The sequence below is a fragment of the Oryzias latipes genome, chromosome 21 (genome assembly GCF_002234675.1).
Source record: "Oryzias latipes chromosome 21, ASM223467v1".
In the NCBI taxonomy this organism is placed as follows: Eukaryota; Metazoa; Chordata; class Actinopteri; order Beloniformes; family Adrianichthyidae; genus Oryzias; species Oryzias latipes.
In genome coordinates this window covers 3736065-3757619 of record NC_019879.2, presented here as the reverse complement: position 1 = coordinate 3757619, position 21555 = coordinate 3736065, and the positions used below count along the sequence as shown (strand labels likewise).

Genomic DNA, 21555 nt, shown 5'->3' with positions numbered 1-21555 from the left:
TTGACATGCAGTAAATGTCGATCAGTATTTGAAGACTTTCTTTCACACAAACCTCTTTGCAAATGTGGTTTGGCACAAAGACATCTCTGTTTTTTTCAGCATGTTCCTGCTGTGAGGATTTTCCATGGACAAACCCAAAGGCAGCCAAACTCAGCACGCAATTCATGAAAACTGCGAGGAACTAGCAATGAGGAGGTGAGCCACGTGTACTTGAGTGACCAGGTGAGGAGACTGACTTCAGTGAAGCATAAGACGGGATCACAGAAGGCCCAAAAAGGGTAAGGGTACCAGGAGACAAAGCATCATAACACCTGCTTGGGAAAACAAATAAACATTTGTGTGAGTCAAAGATAAACTGCATCCACTGCTACCTCTAAACATCAAATGACTCTGTTTTCTTTCACTGCAAACAAACAAAGGAAATCCAAACACAGCTCACACTTCTGGAAGTTTGTACTAAATCTAAAATGTAAGTCTTATGTGTTCTAATGTATGCATTTCCCAGCCTGAGACTGTCAGCCTCGTTCAAGCCCAATAGAAATGTACATCAAAGCGTTGAAATAATGACCTCCTTTTAAAAAGAAAGACGACGATTTTCTGAAGCTTGTTATGGTGATTTCTTAATATTTGTCAATAATTTTGCTAATTTTGACTCAAAATTGGGGGGCAAAGCTTTTTGCTGGAGGGTAGCTGCCCCCCTTTGCACCACTGTAGCTCCGCCCCTGCTTTTAAGGATTTGTAGATAAGAGCAGGCTATCTTGTCTACATAAAAAAAAAAGATCAATCTTGTAATAAATCTTAAATTTGACAAGTACTTCAAAGTAAAACCCCAAGATACTTGAACTGCTTCTGTGATAAATCACCATTTAGGAAACGCACATTTAATTATAGGTTAATGCCACTGTATTATCGCAGGACAAAACATGTAACATGCAATGTTGGAATGGATTTGTCACTGAGGAAAATCTTCATTCAGGCCCTTTCTCTGAAGCTCTGACCTTTTTCCCACAGAGTAACACATGTCAGTGGAGCCAAAACAGGAGGCGCGAAATTAATAGACGCTAAAATAAATTAATTAACATGCATCGACGAAACGCACAATTAAACGGATAAAATCGGCGTGTATCTCTTCCAGACGTTCCTCTGAAGGCTGAGCTTTTCCTTTGCAGCCCGACTAAAGACCCGTCAGTTTTTATCGAGTCCAGCAACGTGTTTCGGGACTCAGCAGAAGTGACCTTTCAGGGTGGCATTTGGAAAATTAATTCCCCCCCGAACAGCACCAGCCACCACGCACAGCTCAAGCCCACCGCTCGCCACTTTCTCTGCAGGAGTTTTGTCGTCTCCTCGGCTGGCTCCGTTGTGTTGTTGGTGGTCTTACATGCACCCCCACACTTAAATTGGACTCATAGCTACAGGTTCACCCTCCATGGAACACATGGAAGGTGAACACATGTAAATCCTTAGAGACCCTCTGCAATAAAAACCGTGATTTTGGTGTTTTGCTCATAAAGAAAATGAAGCTTAAAATGGCCTTTCTGAGTATTTCTTTAATCAAATCGTCGTGAATCAGGAGCAGACGAATGAATACCATTTAAAAAAGAGCTTATTCATTAGGCCAGATCCGCGTACGTCTCTGTTTTCCTCGTCTGAGCTGGCATCTCTGGTTTGGAACTGAACAGCTGGATAGGAATAATACTACATGGCATTTTCGTTGCCTCGCTCATGTGAGGTTGGGGGGGGAGTAAGGGACTGTTTTAAGAGCGTGTAAACAGAGAGATCTCAGTAACAGAGAGTGGAAGGGGGGCGGGGTTGCTCTGTGCCAACAGTCCCCACACGATACTGAGGCAGTTTTTAACTACTGCCACTGTGCAGAAACTATATCCTAGAAAACGACACAGGTTTTTAAGATTTACCGCAAGCTAAAAACGACGTCATCATTATTAAACGACCACTGAGAGGCCTTTGAAAATAGATCAAAAGATAAACGGAGATGGGCTTTAAATGTCTCTGACTGTCCTGTTGTGAGAACAAAACGCCTTACGACATCTTATAATAGTTTCATTTCAGGTTTTTGTTTGAGACTAAAGAAAAGTTTGTGTAAACGAGGCAACAGCTCAAAGTTTACAAGTAAAAAACCTAGAAAATTTGAAAAATATTTATTTTGAGTAATTTTTTCATGTGGATATTGTTAAGATTGAACTTTACCCTTTGCTCCAATCATTTATCCTTAAAAAGGTTTTTGTAGCAAGGCTTGATTTAAAAGAATCCCAGCTTCTTCTTCTATTTTTACAGATATTTTTTTGGTTTATAGTTCACAATATTTCCACCAACAACCCAAAACTGCAAAAACGTCACTTCCAAGTACCGGTACTTAATTTAGTCTTTAAAAGAAATGTACAAAACAAACAGTTTTCAAGGTCAACTGAGAACAAATACAAATGTACAAATCCAAAAAAAGGACAAACTTAAAAAAACTGTGAAGAAGAAACACAAGCCCAGGCAGAAACTCCACTAAACTACACACAATGTTCCCAGGATTTATTCCAGGTGGATAACAATTTTGTGTCAGAACTCGTGTGTTTGTTTTTTTTTAAACCAAAAATGTCAAAGCTCAAAACTTTTTGAAACCTTCACGTCTAAGTTTGAATGAAAAGTCTACTAATGGGGGGGTCGGGGTCTTTCCTGCATCATTTTCAACAACCAACATGACCGGCAAACTCAACGGTGAGTCCAAAGATTATTAAGGGTTTAGGAAAATTGAATTTTTTGGAATAAAATTACTTTTATTCTGAATAAACTTAAAACGGTTGGAAACAACAAAGGTTATGACTCTGTGCCATATACTATTTATAACTGCTGTTATGTAAAGTGGATTTAAAAGAGGATTTCAAAACTATTATCTGTAAAGAAAGACAGACGGTGATAATTGATGTTCTTCTGCTTGCAGCTGTGGTGGCTGCAGAAGCTTGATAACCGCACATCTGCATCTCTGCAGCCAATACTGTTTTTTATTGTTTTTGTTGCCCTCATTTTAAAGAGACTCTGATTTTAGCGACACTCCCTTTGCTCCCAGTGGAGCAACAAAAGCGTTTATACAGGTACACAAACCTGTGGGAAAAAAGAGGCTTTTGGAAACGTTCCTAAAAATAGTCGGCTGCAAAAATAAAATAAAATGTAAATGCACGTTGGACTGATCTTGTATTATGATAACCCCGTTTTCCACGTCTAGATGGATTGATTTTCACATTTCTGGGTCTGCAGCAAGTACAAAAGGTGGTGCATCAGTTGTAGAGGAGGAAGTCTTGCATCCTGGGAGGCAGGGAAAGGCTGGGGGCTCGGTGCAGACGACTCCGTCCAAGACGTTTGCGGATGCAGAAGCGGCACAGCTGAGACAGAGAGTACGGACCTGAGCAGAGAGGAGAGGGTGCTGCTCGGCTCCAGTTTGTAAAAGACAGATTGACGGATGAAACGTTTTCCACACACCTCTTCTCTGCAGAGCAAATCTAACCGAGCTGTTTGGTGCAGACAGATCCAGAGGAGTCCTTCCTTCTGAATTTCCGTAAAAGGCGTTTGCCCCAAAGTCCAGCAAAAGCTCCACCACACCCAGATCCCCTCTCTGAACGGCGGCATGGAGAGGACTGTCCCGCCCGCATCCAACGCCAACATCTGCACCTACATTTATCGGAGCAGGAGGTTTCTTCAGTGGGCCATATAACCTCATGTTTTGGTGTAAATATATAAAATCTAAAATATCAGACCAATTAGAAATAAAAACTGATAATATAAAGTATGTTGTTATAGTTGTTCATCTTTTGGCATATCCCTTTAGGGGTCACCACAGCGAATCAGCTGTCACTGATTTGACGCCATTCCTGGCTCAACCCTGTATTTTATCCGGGCTGGGGACCGGCACAGGGAGACCCAGACTTGGTCTGCTTGTGGCTACATAGTCAGCATGAAGGGTCTTGCCCAAAGACCCACAGTGGATGAAGCTCATTGCGCCCCCTGGGAATCAAACCCTGACTTCCAATGTGCCGGTGCTGCACTTCAAAATAAAGTGTGACCATTTTCTCCCCCTAATGTCTCCTTAAGACACTTCTCCTCCCAAAGCTCTTTTGAGATGTGATATAATCTTAAAAAGCGATAAAATGTTAGGATGTTCCCTGATAAAACTCAGAACAAAAGTTGCAGATATATTATTCCAGTTCTGTCAGGGCTTGCTTTGAATAAAAACACATAAGACGCGATATTGATTAGTTATATACCTTAAATCTTATTTTTATTTTTCAAACCTTGATTTGTTTTTTTCTGGGGGTGAGATAAAACTATACTGTTGGTTTTTTCTTAATTTAACCTAGCTAACTTGTAAGTATTACTAATAATATTAATGATTATTATTATTATTACTTTTATGTAAACCTTTTGCAATTTCTTTATTTAATTGATTTTATTTGCATTTTTGGGCTGCTGAAAATAAACAAACAAAAAGGACCAATAAGCTTTAAAAGCCCAGAATAAAATAGTTCTCGAGTTCTCCGGGGTTACTGTTCCTCTTCTGAGCAGTTATTTGTAAAGTAAAAGTTTATCACAGCTTTGAAATCCAATGGAGACGATGTAATTACTCTTTTACTCTTTTGGTTAACAACAAAACGATACATCGGTTTAATATTTTTTTTATTCTGTCCCTATTTTAAAGAAGTGAATCAGGCTTGAAAGATTCATGTGACTAAAAAAGGAATTCATTCATGTAAAATATAGAGAACTTACTTTTGGAAACCATTATTTTGGATCAATATTTCAAATTTCTATTTAAAACTTGATTCTGTTCGCTACTTATTACATATCTCTATAACTAGAGGAATTCTAAACTTTCTAAACAGCTTTAGTAAACTAAAGTTGGGTATTCCTTCACCTGCAAGCAGCAGCATCTCCACACAGGAAGCCGCTCCTGCTCCACAGGCAGAATAAAGTGGGGAGCCCACTTCCGGCAGCTCCGTGTCCAGCTGAGCTCCGCAGGCCAGCAGCAGCTCCAGACACTCTCTGTGATCTGGTGGGAACAGAGCATTGGATCAGAGCCGAAGCTGGGAAGCACGCTTTCAAACGCTTGCTTTTGGGCACCTTTTTTTGCGGCCTCATGCATGGGTGAAGCCAGCTGGTGTGTGCTGTGGACGGATGCACCGTGCTGTAAGAGGAGCCCAACACAAGCAGCACTGCCGCTCCTGCAGGAGTTGAAGAGCGGTGTGGCGCCATCTGCTGAGGCTGCATCTGCCTGACACAACAGAAAGCACTTTTTTTTAGATGCCAAACAGTGGATGGGCAAAACACACACAAAAAAGGCAAAACGTTAACCCTTGCGCTGCCTTGTGGGGTCCAGATGACCCCACTACCAACGTTAACGTGCCGCCGTCACAACAGTCAGATTTGCTCTTTGAAAATCTGCCTTTCCTGTCGAAGCGGAGTGAGCCCTACCTCATTTCCCATCATCTCTCTGTTTATGTGCTTTTCCCGCTATGGCTCACAGCCCCCCTCACAACCCCAATCGGTGCAACAAAATTGGCAAGCGTTATTGGAGCTATCCAGCCGCACAGTTTAGATCCAGATTCCAGCTCAGGCGACGGAAGCAGAGACGCTCATGGATCTATTTGTCTGCGAGTGGATGCATCAGAATGGAGCGGAGCAGGGAGCTTGTGGCTCCCCCAGCGTATTTTCTACGTCACAAATACGATCTTATAGAACTGTACAGTTTTTGTTTTTTCAATTCTTCTGTGTGACGTAAAATTTTCAAGCCACTCAAGCTACTGGATATATAATCATGTATGATTTGAATTGAATTTTTGCAAACAGCATTTTTGTCAGTTGCTCAGAAATGCAAAATTAATTTACAGTACTTTCTTTCATATATGCCTTCCATCAACAGAAAATAGAGCATGTATTAAAACAGTTCAAACGCATTTTTTTAGTGGAGTGGGTCTTGAAATAGTCCAGCAATTGGGCATCCATACACGTCTCCAAGGGGAGAAACAATGGACCTATTTAAATTAAGTTTGCTTCGGTTATTAATTTGTTAATCTTGTATTTTTACTTTTTTGCCTTTCTTTTTCCACCGAATGACCAATTTTGGTGTTTAGCCTTCTCTGTAGTCTTTGTCAGACGTTGTTGGCTTCCCCCATGCCCTCATATGGTCTGATCGCTGTACAGTATGTTCCCCTGGTTTGTCTTCTGGTTAGGTCAGTTTACGTAATTGTTTGGTTAAGTTAAGTTTGTTACCTGAGTTAATTCTGTTTTCTGTTGACAGGTCTCTTGAAAATCTTAGTTTGTAAATACTCTGAGGTTTTTTTTGTAAAGAAAAACAAACAACTTTCTTTTAAATTTGATGAATTTTCTGATTTCCTCCTTGGCCGTTCGGTCCCTCTCAGTCGTGTTTCATACGTGACCAAATTACTCACTTTTCTTTGTGGTGACGAGTAAGCAGAAAAAATGGAAGGGCATTATTATCAGTGGAGTTGGTGCCCAATAAACATCATCTGCATAAACTTGACCAAAACAAGTCAGCTAATGAAGACACATGAGGGCCGCTTACAAGTGAATAGACCGTTGGTGTGTCCAGAGCCACAAAGATGGTCCTCCAAGCACTTCTTTTGTCTAAGGAACTTTAAAACAGCTTCAGAAATGTGGAAAGTATTCTGACCCCCCCTCCACAGGGTACTACAACCTGCTGAGGAGATCACTTGGTTCAGCAGTTTCAGAGCCATTGTTAGGTTAGTTTACACCCCTTTGAGACACCAGACTGCAGCTGTAGATGGCCTCTTAAGCACAAACCAGGTTTCCATAATTAGGGTAGGGGGGGGTTTGACTTCCCTGAAGTCTGCTCACAAAACTGGTTGACCTTGTGTCCGAATTCCCACCCTAACCCCGAACTACTATATAAAAAACTATGTATTGCCCTGGATTTTAAAAGCAACTGGGACACCACCATGCTCTCTACTTCTTTTTTTCTTTTGTTTAAACAGTGAATATGACATCATCGTTTTCACAAAGTTAAAATCTAATTGATGTATGAGCGTTTTGTGACAATCATTTTTGCATTCACTAAATTCTGAAGATAAAAACATTAATATGTTATTTTAAAACATACATTTAAATACATTTTCTTTGAAAAGAAATCGTCCAAACGCAATGCATTGTGGTCTATATTCGCCAATCTAGTGAGCATCGATGTACACTGGTTTTTCGCAGAGACTTCCGGGAAATTTCTAGGTCACTGGATTAGGGAATTGTAGATTTAGACAGCACTAGAAAATGGTAAACAAGCTGTGTTGTGCACTATGTAGTGAGTAGTGAAGGAATTCAGACATAGCCCAAATACAAAAACCTCGTGTCAGATTTCTGAAGAAGCCAGCTTTCGCGAGAAAAAAGCATCTTCTAAACTCAACATACAACTATTCTTACAAACTTCTTCAGTTCCCGTGTAAATGATCATTGTGCCTTTTTTTTTCTGCAAGAGGGTTAAATTGCATATTTGTGAACGCGTCTAAAATGTGAAAATATTTATGTTCAGACCTTCTCACCTTTGCATCGCTTTCCAGCAGGAACTTGGCACAGTGATAATGACCTCCAAGACAAGCCTCGTGGAGGGGAGACACCCCATCCATGGTCAGCGTGTCCACGTGGAAGCCCTGTAGGTGGGATTATAAGGTGACTCAAAATGTCTGTGACCTTGTACTGGTCAGGCAAACTGTGTGTGATGATGGGTGGAGAGAAAGGCCACATCTGCACCTGTGCAACAAGCGACCTGAGGAGGAGGAGTCTGCCCTGGGACGCTGCTTCATGGAGAGGACTTCTGTCTGACCACCAGTCTGAGACCAAGGCGTTACAACAGGAGTCAGAAGATTAAGATCAACTTTTTTAATCACCGTAGGGAAATTCAGTTGCAGTAGCAACACCGTCAAATGAAATAAATACTTAATATACAAATACATAAATATATAAATACGGAATATGCAGAAAACACAAAAAGTTGCCACTTTGACAGAAAGCTCTTAGGTTATTCCAAGAAAGGCAAACCCTTATTTTTCAAAGTTAAAAAACAATTAAAAACAATAGAAGGAGCTGCATTTCCAGAATAAAATGCAGCGTTGAATGCTATATTGGTGAATGAATATGAAACTTAATGGGTAATAGTTGTCAAAAAAATAAAGAAATAAAGAAATGATCAAAGTTGAACATTAATAAAGTAAAAAAGACAGCACAGTAAAAAAAAAGATATTTTTGTGAAAAATGTATCAAACCAGCGAGCTTCTGCACCAAGGATTCCCTATCTATTTCAATGGGAATCCTGGAATATCTTGAGAAACTTTTAAGGATTTAAAGGAAGAAAAGTCATTGCTGGAAGAGCTTAATATTTTAATGGTTAAATGGTTAAAATAGGTAAAAATTGTGGGAGTTAAGTGCCAAAAAATGTTGAAAGATACTGTACTAAAGAAAGAGCGGCTGGTTGGAAAGGTGAAATGCTACCACGCAGGAAACCAAAGTTTGATTCCCGGAGGGGAATGGTAATGGGGCAATTACCCCATCAATGGCCAGTGAGGGCCCTTAGGCAAGACTGTTAACGCTACTGCCTCCCGAGCGCTTCGACTGCAGCTCACCGCTCCCCCAGGGGATGGGTCAAATGCGAAGAACAAATTTCCCATTGTGGGATAAATACAAAATAATAAAATGAAAAATAGAAAAGAAACAGCAAAACAATGGATTGAAGGATTAATAGCAATCAACCAGATACGCATCTTCTAATTTCTCCCACAGAACAGCAAAACTGAACCAAAACTTTGCGAGGACCATGTAAAAACTCACCAGCCATCAACAGGTTACACGTCCGACCTCCATAGATGTGGAGGGGATTCGGCTGTGACCCCACTGCTCGGACGGCAGCCATCGTTTTAAAAGTAGGCAGACTCCTTCACAAACTCTCCCAGGCTCCACAAACCTGAAGCCGGCCTTCATTCTTCTCTTATCTGCTCCTCTGGTGACTTCCCCCACACCCCCTCATTCAGTAAAAACAAAAAAACCTCTGCATGTGCATAACAAAAGGAGCTGAAACACCCATTTTCAACAAGCAATTCAAAGTTTTTCACCAAAAAAAAAAACACATTTTTAATCGCATTTCTTCAACTAAAAGCTGAAAGTTGATTTGACTTAAAAAAAATCTAAAAATTATGAAAAAAGAATGTATTTATGAATGGAGGAAAAAGATGTATGGCAAAAAATAAAATCCCAAACTGGCTTAGTAAACGTCTGTAAGTTTGAAGATACGCTCCGTGTTTTTCAATTATATATAAATTTAACTTAAAAGAAGTTTTTCTTTTTAACTGAGTGTCAACCAACAGCAAAACCACCATCGTCTGTCTGTAACCTGAGGCTTCAAAGCCACATAAGGTTCATTTCCCTCTCCGTTCTTTAGTGAAAGGAAACTAGAAAGATTTAATTTTTCAAAATAACTTAAATGTCAAATGTAAGTAAAGTAAAATAAAATAAGTAAAGTAACTTTATTCAAGTCATTCACTAACAGTTGAAGGATTGTAGGCATCTGTCCACGAGGATCCTGACTACAGTACCCATAATGCTCCAACAATCCATTTAGTGGTTTGGCTTCCTGTTTTACAAAGTCAGACTAAAACATTTGGACACATTTTTTTGCACCATGTGCCACAAAAAACCATTGGGTGTCAGTAAACCAAAAAACAGAGTTAAGGGGTACTGGATTATACAACAGATTTTCTACTTTTTGAACAAACTCAAGGATTTTAAGTGAGCCTTAAATACAGTAAGGGTCACCTCATTAGTTCTGAATTTTAATTTTAGTAACTGGTAGTTAGACTGAATCATTTCTGGCAGAGATGCCCCACAAATAGAAAAATAAACTTTTTTTTTAAATCACTGCTGATGTTCCACGACCTGCTGCTAGATGACCCACGGTGTCTTTTATTTTGAAAGGAAGTCATTCGAACCTCTGTCAAAAGTTATGAACTATTTCATAAAAAGGCCAGTTTCTCTTTGTTTTATTCATGAAAAAAAAACATTGTTAGTACGGTAAGAATTTACCCTAAAAGTAAGAATCACAAAAATACAAATCAGTGTTTTATTTTCTGACCCCTGATCTATATGCGCCCCCTGCCTGTTTTGTCTCCAACTTCTCATTAAAGGCCATCATACCTCCTTCGAATCCTGTTTTCTGTGAGAAGCCAGACAAGAAAAACATTTAAAAAAAAACAGTTTAAAGATTTATTTTTATGATAGACGTCCCGGATCCCATCGTACAAAAACAGTGAAAAATAAAGATAATACAAATCCATTTATTCTGTCATTTAGAGCTTTATAAATACAGTGAATTTAATTGGCTAAAACTAAAAACATGGTAATAATACAGTAGTTCTGTTTCCAACCATTCATTTCCATTTAAACTGCAACAAATGTGGAAAGTGCTTAAAAATAGTGAAGGAGTGTGCGTCATCGAAACATTCAGACATGAGCTGTGCTCTGTAACAGAAGCTGAGGAGGCGTCAGAAGCACAGTCACTGTAGTGCGGTTTCAAATGTCTGTTGGCAGCTTTACGACCCAAAGCAGCAGGAGCTAAAGGTGAGCGAGTGATCGCGGAGATCAGGTTTGTTCGTCTGTCTTCTTCGCTGCTTTTTTGAAACAGGCGTCTTGCCTCCAGAGGCCGCGAGGGCCGCTGGCGTCCACGGCGGCGTCCATGAGCTCACACGGCGCCAACCACTGCAGCAGCAGCAGGAAAAGGAAGTCCAAGACGGCCACGAAGGCGAAGATGGAGCCGGCCACCGGGCCGCAGTGGGACCTGAGCCTCCGCAGCCTCCTGTCCAGGGGGAGGACCTCCTCTGCCGCCACCCTGTCGTACACCTGAAGGAGAAAACTTTATTGACACTCCAAACAAGGACAGACGATACTCGATACCCTGCAATTCAGGTTTTGCATCTTGACTAAAGACTTGCATAAACAACATCAAGCTTGTAATATGATAACTCAAAGAAGCTGGAGCTGATTTTCACCTCTTTTTGAACTCGAAAAGTGAAAGTTTGCTATTTTTTTATGGGGTTACATCCGAAAAATAAAAACGTGGGGCAAAGAGATGCATATATAAATCCAGTCTGGATCACTAACACCCAATATTTAAGGTTTAAGGGAGAAAAACAGAGAAATAAGGTTCAAAATAACTGACCTTTTCATGGTTTTTGTGAGCAAACATCAAGTCAGTAAGCTGAACTCAGAGAGAACCCGTCAGGTAACTACATGCTATTCATTTGGTCTCCTGGATCGTCTTTTAGTTCACTCATTTTCTTAACAAAAACCTGCAGTGACCGTTGAATGAGCGCACCTTCTCCGTCCTCTCTGCAACGTTTCTCCAGGTGTAGAGGTTTTTCACTCGAGCGTGGATGGAGGCCGGGGCGGGAACGGAGCCGGATCGCTCCTTGGCGATGACGGCTTCCAGACCGGCACAAAGCGACCGCACTGTTGGCTCGCAAAGCGTGATCAAATCCTCGGGTAACACCTCGGGAATGCCGCCAACACGAGTGCTGACAACCTTAGGAAGGAGGCAGAGACAAACACAGAAACCGTTTTTAAATGGAGATTTTCCTCATGACAGAAAAATCCACTGCAGCTGTCTTTTCTTCTGAAATGTCAACCATTTTTTTTGTGTTACTTTGTGTATTCATTCAGATTGCTGTTAAACTGAAAGGAGACTTTTTGTTGTTGCACCAAGATTGTTTGTCTTTGACAAGCAGAAAAATTGCAGGAAACGGAGCCAAGATCAGATGGAGGCTTTCAGCTGAAGTCAGGCATTTGTTTGTGTTTCTTTGCGGTGAAAGAGCAGTTAGAGACAGTGATAGTTTGTTTCACCATCAGGTCTATTTTACTGATGGAAAGTGAAAAAGAGCTTTAAACGGCTCTAATTACAGGAAGAGTGAGGAAACGTTTACAGGTCGATGCTGAAATGCTGAAGAACTGGAATTAATGCGCTTGTTTACTCATCCCTAAAAACATTTTATGCTTTTGTGTAAAGAAGCATCCTGATGACCATAAATAGCTTTTTTTAGATTAGAGTCTTCTCAGCATCCTTTAGGACAGCCATGATGAACCTGGCAGTGTACACTATATGACCAAAAGTAATATAGCGTATACTTGGCCACAGGTGTATAAAATGAAGCTCTCTGACGTGCAGACAGTTTTTACAAACTTTTTTAATAGAACGCCCCGCTCTCAGGAGCTCCGTGAATTCCAGCGTGGAACTGTCACAGGACTCCACCTGAGCGACAAACTTCCTCCGTCCTAAATCTTCCACCGTCAGCTGTCAGCTCCATCAGGACCAACTGGAAGAGTTTGGGAACAGTTCAGTCATGAAGGGGTAGACCATGCAAACTGATGAAGAGGGGTCAGTGGATGCTGAAGGGCAAAGAGGTCTGCTGCAGAGCTCCTGTTTTTCAGGAGAAATGTGATTGTGTCTGCTGTAAATCAAAGTATTGTTCACATCCATCACCATGCTTTTGAATGACTTATCGTGTGAGTTAGTTTGTTTTGCATAGTTATCATTTAATGGAAACAGTGTCAGAGAGAAATTGTGTTTTTTCTCTCGACATTTCTGGAATTTACATAAAGTTTTGCGCATACGTAAAAAGGAAACGGAACTAATATCTGGTTAGTTTACATCTCATTTCCTCAATAAAGACTTCTTCATCAGCGCAGATCTGACTTTGCTTCTTTAAAACCCATAATCTGACATGTGGTGGACCACAGAGCTCTATTTTAGACCCACTCTGTCTTTTGACTTGTTCATGCTTAAACACCTAACGGTAAAATATTATAAATCAGCAAGAAACCTGAGAGTCTATTTTGATGGTGGTTTTGGTTTTCAACCACATCATAAATAAATAACTGAGCTGGATTTTTTAATATCTTATCACATCTATTATAATTTTAAATTGAATTTTACTCTGTACCTTTCCTACTACTTTAATCATTAATTAACAATCAACTATATTATATATCATTAAATATCAATTTATTGTGGTACAATGATTTTTAATGTTTGTAATGTTATTTTAATTATTTACTAAGAGTGTTTTCTTAGTGTGTCAATTTATTACATTTTCTTTCACTTTGAGAGTTTGTGTGTTCCTTGTGGGTTCTTTGTGTAGGTTTGAATTGTATTGCACTTGGAGCGTGTCGAGCACCTTTGTGTCGTAAATGTTTCACGTACAATTAGACGTTATTACTGAAGCTGATGGATATCTCTGACAGTTTAACATGAAGGAACTGTTCAGGCCTGTTGCATTTGTGAGTTACTGCAGCTTCCACTCATAACCGCAGCTTTGGAAACCTGATTAAGACGCGACAGACCTGCAGTCCGCAGCTGGCTCCTTCCACGATGGCCATGCAGAACGCTTCGGTCAGCGACGTGTTCAGGAAAATGTGGCCCTGGACGAGGACGCCGCGCACGTCTTTGTGCTCCAAAGCCCCGAGCAGACGCACCCTGCAAAGACAAAACCGCCTCTTATCAAACACACATAACTGTGTCATTATGTGACAGAGTTGCAACATTTGGTATAAAAGCATGTCCACACTAGACTATCAAATAGTTTCGTTGTCACAGATAAACATCGTCTCCAAACGTGTTAGGATGCCATTAAAAAGGGACTGTATTCAGGAAATGAAACTTATTTATTTAACACCTTCTGTTGTTTTGCGGTTTTTGTTTTTGGACAGAAGTAATTTATAGCTGATTTAACAACTTTAATTTAATTCCAAAAATGAGATTGTTGTGAGGTTTGGTATCTGAAACTCAGAATGAGACTCCAATTAGACAGTTTATTCAAAAACCACAGAGTTTACTGGATCTCTAAAAGCTCTATCAGCTGAAAAACCACAGGCTGGAGGCCAATCACCGACACCCTAAAGCAGGGGAGTCAAACTCATTTTCACCGAGGGTCACATCAGCATAGTGTCTGTCCTCAAAGGGCCAGATATAACTTATACGTGTAACCAAATGTAATGAAAAATAAATGTAACTACTCCTTAATGGTAAATAACTCCATATTTATTTAATATAACTTTTTAAAGTGACAATTACAGCTGCATAGAAAACAGATGTTTGCTTGTTACTTTGTTACTCACAGACATCTACCCCAGGCTAAGGACAGAGGAACAAACGGTGGGGTGGCAGGTTCTCAGTCAATACGTGCTTTCAGTACATACCGGTAGGTTTCGGATGGACCAGGGTTTAAAATGAGCAAAAGTGCACAATGGTGTGTAGTGGTGTAGTGTGTAGACCCTGGTTTAATTCTTGGCTGGGTCTTTATTGGGCATACCAATCTGATTTTCCAACAGAGATGGGCACACGGTCCCACTGCCAAAATGCTTGCCCCTGGTTTGAGGAGCATAGAGCCCGTGTGATTTATTAAACAACAAACTCAGTTAAACTAAAGCCCATAAAACATCTATGTGTGATGAAAAGGAGGCAGAAAACAGAGGAGTTAAAGGTAACTAACTCTTCAGGAGGACCACAGACTGATCACCTCCATGTGAAGGAAACCTGAACCAGGTATAAAAAAATGTATTCAAGTTTTTCCCTCACATTAAAATGATGGATTTTTTATTATCTGTGACCTTTAATGTTTAGCGTGCACTGAATACTTGTAGAACTTACAAAACGTGCTCAAACTGACGGGAAAAAAGCAGTTGGTGGCTTTGCAGTTATTGTGATTCAAAAAAAAAAAAAAAAAAAACTTAAGAGCTCGACTATTTTCGCGTAAACACCAACAAAACAGGTTTTAATAGGAATTTAACACTGCTTGGACTTGTTGAAACAGAACTTGTTTTAAATAAACAATCCTGGTTTGACCTTATCAAACGTGCTCAGGAACTGTATTAAAGTGATACCTGTCATGTAGCTGGTATTTCTCCCGCACCTCCTCCAGTACGATCCTCTTAGGACCTTCTCCACCAATCAGGAAATGCAGATCGGGGTGTTTGAGACACAGATCCGGGATTATTCCACCAAGAAGATCAATACCTGGAGAGAAAACACCAGCCTGATTGTTTCTGCTGTGGCTAAAAAACCACAACACATTATGATAGTTTTGCACCAAAGTATCGTAATATTGAATTCAAAAGCAAAATCCTTTGACTTCCACAATAAAAGCCATATTTTTCCAAAACCTTCTGGAAGCTTGTTACACAGGCAATCCAGTTCTCCTGATGAACAAAGAGGCTCAGAAAGCGGGATAACCTTGGTAAACGTCTGTGCTAGCATAAAGGAAAACTAACGCCGCTTTGTCAAAACACCACCTCGTTTTAGCACAATTTAGATTTAAAGAATAAACTAAATCAATCCAGTTCATAAGTAATAGCCGTAATACAATAGGGCTGCACTGAATCATTGTCATATTTTTAACATATTAAATTGAAAGATAGAACCTTGTTAGCATTATTTTAAGTTAGCACGCCAGCTGCATAAACGCCATAAGGCATAAAAAGGCTGGGGCAGAACTAAAGATCAATTTGGTTTGCCCCATTCCTGTTTTCCCGCTGAACATTTTTTATCTGCTATGTAATTTGTGCAGTTTGTAAGTTTACACCTTGTTTCTGGCCAAATGCATTCAAGTTCCTGGAACAAAAAGCACATGAGGAGTGTTAAGCACAAAATATCAACGATTCAAAGTGAAAAAGGTGGGGAATTAGACTCCAAGAGGATTTTGTCTGGCCCTTGATTCTACGCTGTTAATCTAACTTCGTGATTGTCCATTTAAGCAAGTGCAGGAGATTTGTCACAAATGCACTCATTAAAATACGTTTTTTTATTTTTGACTGGTGTAAATCCTATAAGTTTGCTTTTAGAGGATGCTTAAATCCTTTACTGAAAAAGAAAAAGTACTATAGAAAGGGGCAAAGCCGTTGTAACAATCAGAAGTCTCATTATGCAAAAATACTTGAATACTACAAAACCTTTTTATTAAAATTAAATTTAAAAAACAAGAAATTGTGTAACATAAAGCACAAACTGTTAGATTTCCAAACATTTATTTAAACCTTTAACACAAATTCATTTTTCTGCAATAAATAAAGTGATGGGATTGAATGAAAGCAGGTAAATACTTTCAAAAGAAAGTCAGTTTCAGACCCAAAGCACAGCTGTCATAGTTTGGTGACAAAAATAGCTTTTGAAAACATGCTGTAAATACACGAGTAGCATCCCTCACTATAATGTGGTTTGCCTTTCATGTCCTTGCAGTTAACTGGATATTTTTGTGTGCAATTGTGCACGTTTTTATTCGGCACGCTGTGTTCTGCGTCTTGATTGGTTGTCAGTCAGTTTCCTTGGTGCCGTGTCTCCTGTGCAGAATCAGTTCAGCTCGCAAAGATGATCTTTGTTTTCATTATACTGCAACTTTTTCTCTATGCCTGTCAAAAGTGTATAAAGTGTGCAGTGAGTGTTTTTACAGCCTTAAATCCTCTACTGTTAATGGAAAAAATAGAGTTGACTACAGTCTGGATTTCACCTATTGTGGGTTATTTGTAGAACAATTCTGTGATAAATGAGGGAACAGTATTTTACAGGGTAAAGGTTGACTGATGTGTTTGTGTAACAAACCGCCTAGTGGTGATTTTGGTGAACTGACCTGGCTCCAGTTACTTTACAAATGCAAGTCCCTTTGATTAGTCGTTGTTGATGCTAATGTAACACTTTATTCTTAATTTTGGTCAAATCTGTGCTGCCGTAGGTTTCATGGAAATTATTAAAAATGATTAAAAAAAATTGTTCGACACATTCCTTTAAAGTCATTTTACCAACCTTTTCGGTAGACGAGGCGGCTGACGACGACGATGGTTATCCTGTCCTTCTGTCGCTGAGACGGGTCGGGCGTGAAGTCTGTGGGGTCGACGGCGTTGGGAATGACGGACACGATCTCTGGCTGCAGCGTTCCCCGCAGAACGGTGTTCTCCTTACTGGTGTAGGACACACACACTATGTGGTTGGTGTCGCACAGAGACACCGTCAAGAGCTTGTTGGTCAACACGGAGCTCAAGTCAGCAAAACCAAAAAGTGAGTGGTCAGTGAACACCTAGAAACACAACAAGGTTGTTTTTGGGTGAAGTCGGTCAGTACAACCACACACAGAAGGTGGTGAAGGTAAAGCAGCTTGGTGGGACCTACTGTGTTCAGGCCCATGGTTTTGGCGTGGAAAAGTGCATCATGGGCCATGGCAGAGAAGGAGCTGTGAGCGTGAACCACAGTGATGCGCTCCCTGACGAAGACGCAGCGGAGCAGGGGGAGGCTGTGGAAGCAGGTGGTGGCCGTGGACTGGTTGTACATGACTTGCAGGGGCAGGTAGTAGACCTTGAGTCCGTGAGTCAGATACCTGACGCCCTTCCTCCTGCCGTACGCATGCGTGACGACCACCACCTTGTGTCCCTTTTCAATCAGACACTGCGACAGCTGATAAATGTGACTTTCAACTCCGCCCATGTTTGGGTAGAAAAAGTCCGACACCATGCAGATGCTGTGCTTCCTGCCGACCCCAGAGGAGTCGCTGCTGTCTGGTTTTGGTGAGGTGGCTACTTTCCTTCGCTGACTCATGGTCTAATCCTGGATTGGTGCTAAAACATCAGAAAAATAATCAAATAGTTGTTTAAAAAAGCTCACCCCAGACCCCAACAAATCTACTTTTTTCTCTATAGATTTTCAATGTGTAAACCAGAAAGGGATAAAAAAAAAAAACGACTAAGTTAGAGTCAGTTATGTGTGCAAATTCGAATGTTTTAGCAGGTTATTATTTTTTAATATCTAAAAATAAATAAACTATACCAAATATGAATGCAACACTTTTTGCTTAAGCACCTCTAACTCTCCACATATTTGATTTTCAAAATGTTTATGCAATATCAACAGAAGTTGAGCAGAAATTAATTCAATTTATTTATGAAAAATGGTAAATGGCGTATACTTGTATAGCGCTTTTCTACCTACAAGGACAAAGCGCTTTTACAGCCAGCGACCCATTCACCCAGTCACACACACATTCACACAGGCTCTGCTGCCAAACACAGGCGCCCGCCTACCACCTACCAAGGTGGGGTTCAGTGTCTTGCCCAAGGGCACTTTGACTCATGGGTGTGCAAGGTGGGAATTGAACCTGCAAGTTTAGGATCATGGGTTGACCGCCCTACCACTGCACCACGGCCGCCCCATCCTTTTTTTAGGAAAAAGGATAATGTTTATTTATACAAATGTCAAATACAATGTGTGATCCGAAAGCAATCTAATGATAGAAAAGAAAGTTACAAAGGCCCTAATCTTACTGAAAACAAGAACCTATTAAGATTTAAAATCTGTCTCCTGTCTTCCAGTATGAATTAGCTGTACGGGTCAGCAAAACAGTCAAAGTTTTACTGTGTTTGATGGGGGGGGTTCTGCAAATATAATTTTTAATAGAACCAACTTCCTCGCTGATTATTTTAACATAAATGTTTTCTTTTCTGTACCTCAATAGGAAACATGTAGGCTACATTAAAACCAATGTTATGCTAAAAGAAAGAAAAATATTGGGAAAAATTAATGTCAAACCTTTGCATATAAAGCAAGTAAAGTTAGCCTTCTACAAGGGAGTGATGGTACTTTATTCAAACCGATCTATCTCAAACCGAAGTGTCCCCAGTGATCTTTTAAGTATGATTATTATTGTTTTGTTAGCCAAAAACCGGTGTCGTTTTCTAGGACCGTTTCTGCAGAACAGCAATGCGAAATTTACCTCGAGTTTGTGGGCGGGACCATTGGTGGGGAGTAAGCCTGTGTTAATCTCATCATCCATCTGTTTACACACTCTCCCACTAGCTTACAGCCCCTCACAACCCCAACCTAACATTGGAAGAGTGACAAAAATGGAGAGCAATATCAGAGCTATCCAGTTGTTCAGTTATGAGCCAGATGCCAGCTCGGACGAGGAAAACAAAGACGTTCACGGATCTATTCGTCTGCGAGTGGATGCATCAGAATGGAGCGGAGCAGGGAGCTTGTGCTCCGCCCAGCACGTTTTCGATGCAACAAATACGCCATTGTTTGAACTGCATTTTCCGTCTGTTCCTGATTCACAACAAGTTGAATAAAGAAACAGTCAAATATGCCATTTTGAATTCAACTTTCTTTATACGTGTCTTCCACCATGAGAACAAGGTAACACCAAAAATACGATTTCATCAAAGTGGGTCTGTTAAGTGAACAAGAGAAAACAGATTCGTACAACCTTGTTTATAGTCTAAACTACAACTTTTAATTTAGGTCTGACAGTATTTAAGATTAAACAAAACAGTGACTAGCAGCTCAGATGACAATGGTCCCAGCCACAGAGACTTGATGAATAATCAGTGGGCTGTTTTGCATTCTTTCAAATAAGCTAGCTGTAATGGATCCGCTCCAACCAACAACAGACTATAAACCACATTCTCCTTCAAGTCCAGCATTCATATCATTCTAGCATCCAGAACAGCCTCTGGTGTCATTTATGTGATGTCGGCTCACAGAAGAAGCCCGTCAGACGAGAACTTTGGACACTTTTCATGAAGTTACACCTTTATCCCCCACCACTACCTGTTCAAGTCATTAATATAACGATGCTTGTGTCATTGACCACTTCTCCTAATAACCATTAAATAAGCTTAATCAAACGTAAATAATAAAAAAAAACTATATTTAAATTTTTACATTCACATAACGAAAGAAATATCAGGCAACTCTATATTCCATCATTTTATCACTCTTTTTGTCATGTGTGCGTATGTGTGTGTGTACTGGGGGTTGTCGGCACTGTTTGTCTTGTCATCTTGTTTTTACATTTTATTGTTGTATTTTATGCACAGCACCTTGACTGACATGTGTTGTTGTAAAAGTGCTATAATAAATAAAGGTTGATTTGATTTGATTGGGATAATGTCAACTGTAAAGGGAGAAGAAAATATATTCCTTCTCCAAAACCCCCACACAAATTAAAAAAATAAATAAAACAATAAATACAAATCAATAATGTGGCATCAATATTTTCCTTAAACACCTAAATAATAAAAATGTTTACTCATCAGTGCTGATACAGCAGTCTCTGTTTAAGTTAATAATTTTCAAGTCCAATATTCCAGACATTGTAAAATAAAACGTCAGTATAGCCGAACTGGGGGGAAACTAGCTACCTGTAAACTGTTCCAATAGCCAATCCAATAACAGCTTAGTTACTTCTTTTACATGAAGAACTATTTTCATTACGTCATTTGAATGACTATTTTCGCTCCTGACAGCCTACGTTTGGCTTACCGTGTGCAGAAATGTCGGCTTTGTTCCAGCTTTGAAAAAATAAAAAGTAAAACACGCTCAGTGGTCGATTCTTTTCCCTCCAGTTCTTTATGCTAACCGTTTAGCCGCCTGTGCTACTTCCTGCTACGTCAGACGTAGTGAGTACGTCAACTGCGTTCCCCGTTGATCACGTGGGTGTCAGAAGCATCTTCAGTGCTTTTTTTCATTAAACGATTGAACATAACAGAACATGGCTGAACATACAAGTAATTAAAAAAAAAAAATCAGAAATTACAGTCAGAAGAAACAAACGCAGAACAACATAATGGTAAAATAAAATAATCACAAATTTAGCTAGGCTTATTTTTTTCGATTACATCCATTAGAAGTTTTGATTAAAATAATAATAATAATAATAATAATAATAATAAGGAAAATCATGTGTGTTTTTTTAACCAAACACCAACAAAGCAAAAAAAATCAGAGCTTCTTCAATATAATACAGATATCTGACCTTTAACACTAAAAGAGCCATTGAAGCCTGTTTCTTATCGACCAAAGCAACTTCAAAACTCTTTTTTTAGACCATTAAGCCATTCTTTTATAAAACGTATTAATGTAAATACTTTCAATGTAAAAACTTTTTCCAACTGCATTTTTTTGTCTGCTCTTGATTCACAACAATTTGAATAAAGAAATACTCATAAATTCCATTTTAGGCATAATTTTCTTCATACTTGTCCTCCATCATGTGATGTAATGCCACAAGAACAGGTTAAAAGAAACATCAACATGATTTTCATCAGAGTTACAGATGTATAGATTATACACACAAGACACCAAAATGAATTAAAATAATGCAATGCAGCTAATTTTGTTTTTAATTATTTTTGTTAGATAACCTTTATTTAACCAGATAAAGACACTTCCCCTCAAGGGTCTCCACAGCAAGTCAGTTTTCAGTGATCCACACATTAGATTTGGTTTTCGCCGGATGCCCCCTCCTGACTCAACCCTGCATTTTATCCTGGGGGAGGACTGGCACTGGCAGATCCAGACTCGGGCCTCCTTGTGACCACATAGTTAGGCAGCGTAGTGTGAAGGGTCTGTCCTAAAGGACCCACATTGGATGAAGCTCATCGTGTCCCCAATCTGAATTCCCATTCGTTTTTTTTATGTTGCAAATCAGCTTCTGAAAAGTTTAACATGAT

General features: G+C 39.8%; 2 protein-coding genes across 2 annotated transcripts; both read right to left on the bottom strand.

The window, feature by feature from the left end:
- Positions 1-2140: 2140 nt before the first annotated feature.
- LOC101172854 (ankyrin repeat and SOCS box protein 11-like) lies at positions 2141-9214 on the bottom strand. The gene is made up of 7 exons (XM_004081419.4): positions 8851-9214; positions 7777-7856; positions 7569-7676; positions 5119-5269; positions 4913-5047; positions 3484-3672; positions 2141-3406 (listed from the first exon to the last, which is right to left on the bottom strand). Exons 1-7 carry the CDS (start codon positions 8930-8932, stop codon positions 3282-3284), a joined length of 870 nt encoding a protein of 289 aa, XP_004081467.1. The 5' UTR covers positions 8933-9214; the 3' UTR covers positions 2141-3281.
- Positions 9215-10264: 1050 nt separating this feature from the next.
- Positions 10265-20503, bottom strand: piga (phosphatidylinositol glycan anchor biosynthesis class A). The gene is made up of 7 exons (XM_004081510.4): positions 20366-20503; positions 17222-17664; positions 16859-17129; positions 14947-15079; positions 13408-13540; positions 11387-11593; positions 10265-10911 (listed from the first exon to the last, which is right to left on the bottom strand). Exons 2-7 carry the CDS (start codon positions 17642-17644, stop codon positions 10654-10656), a joined length of 1425 nt encoding a protein of 474 aa, XP_004081558.1. The 5' UTR covers positions 17645-17664; positions 20366-20503; the 3' UTR covers positions 10265-10653.
- Between the last annotated feature and the right edge of the window lie 1052 nt (positions 20504-21555).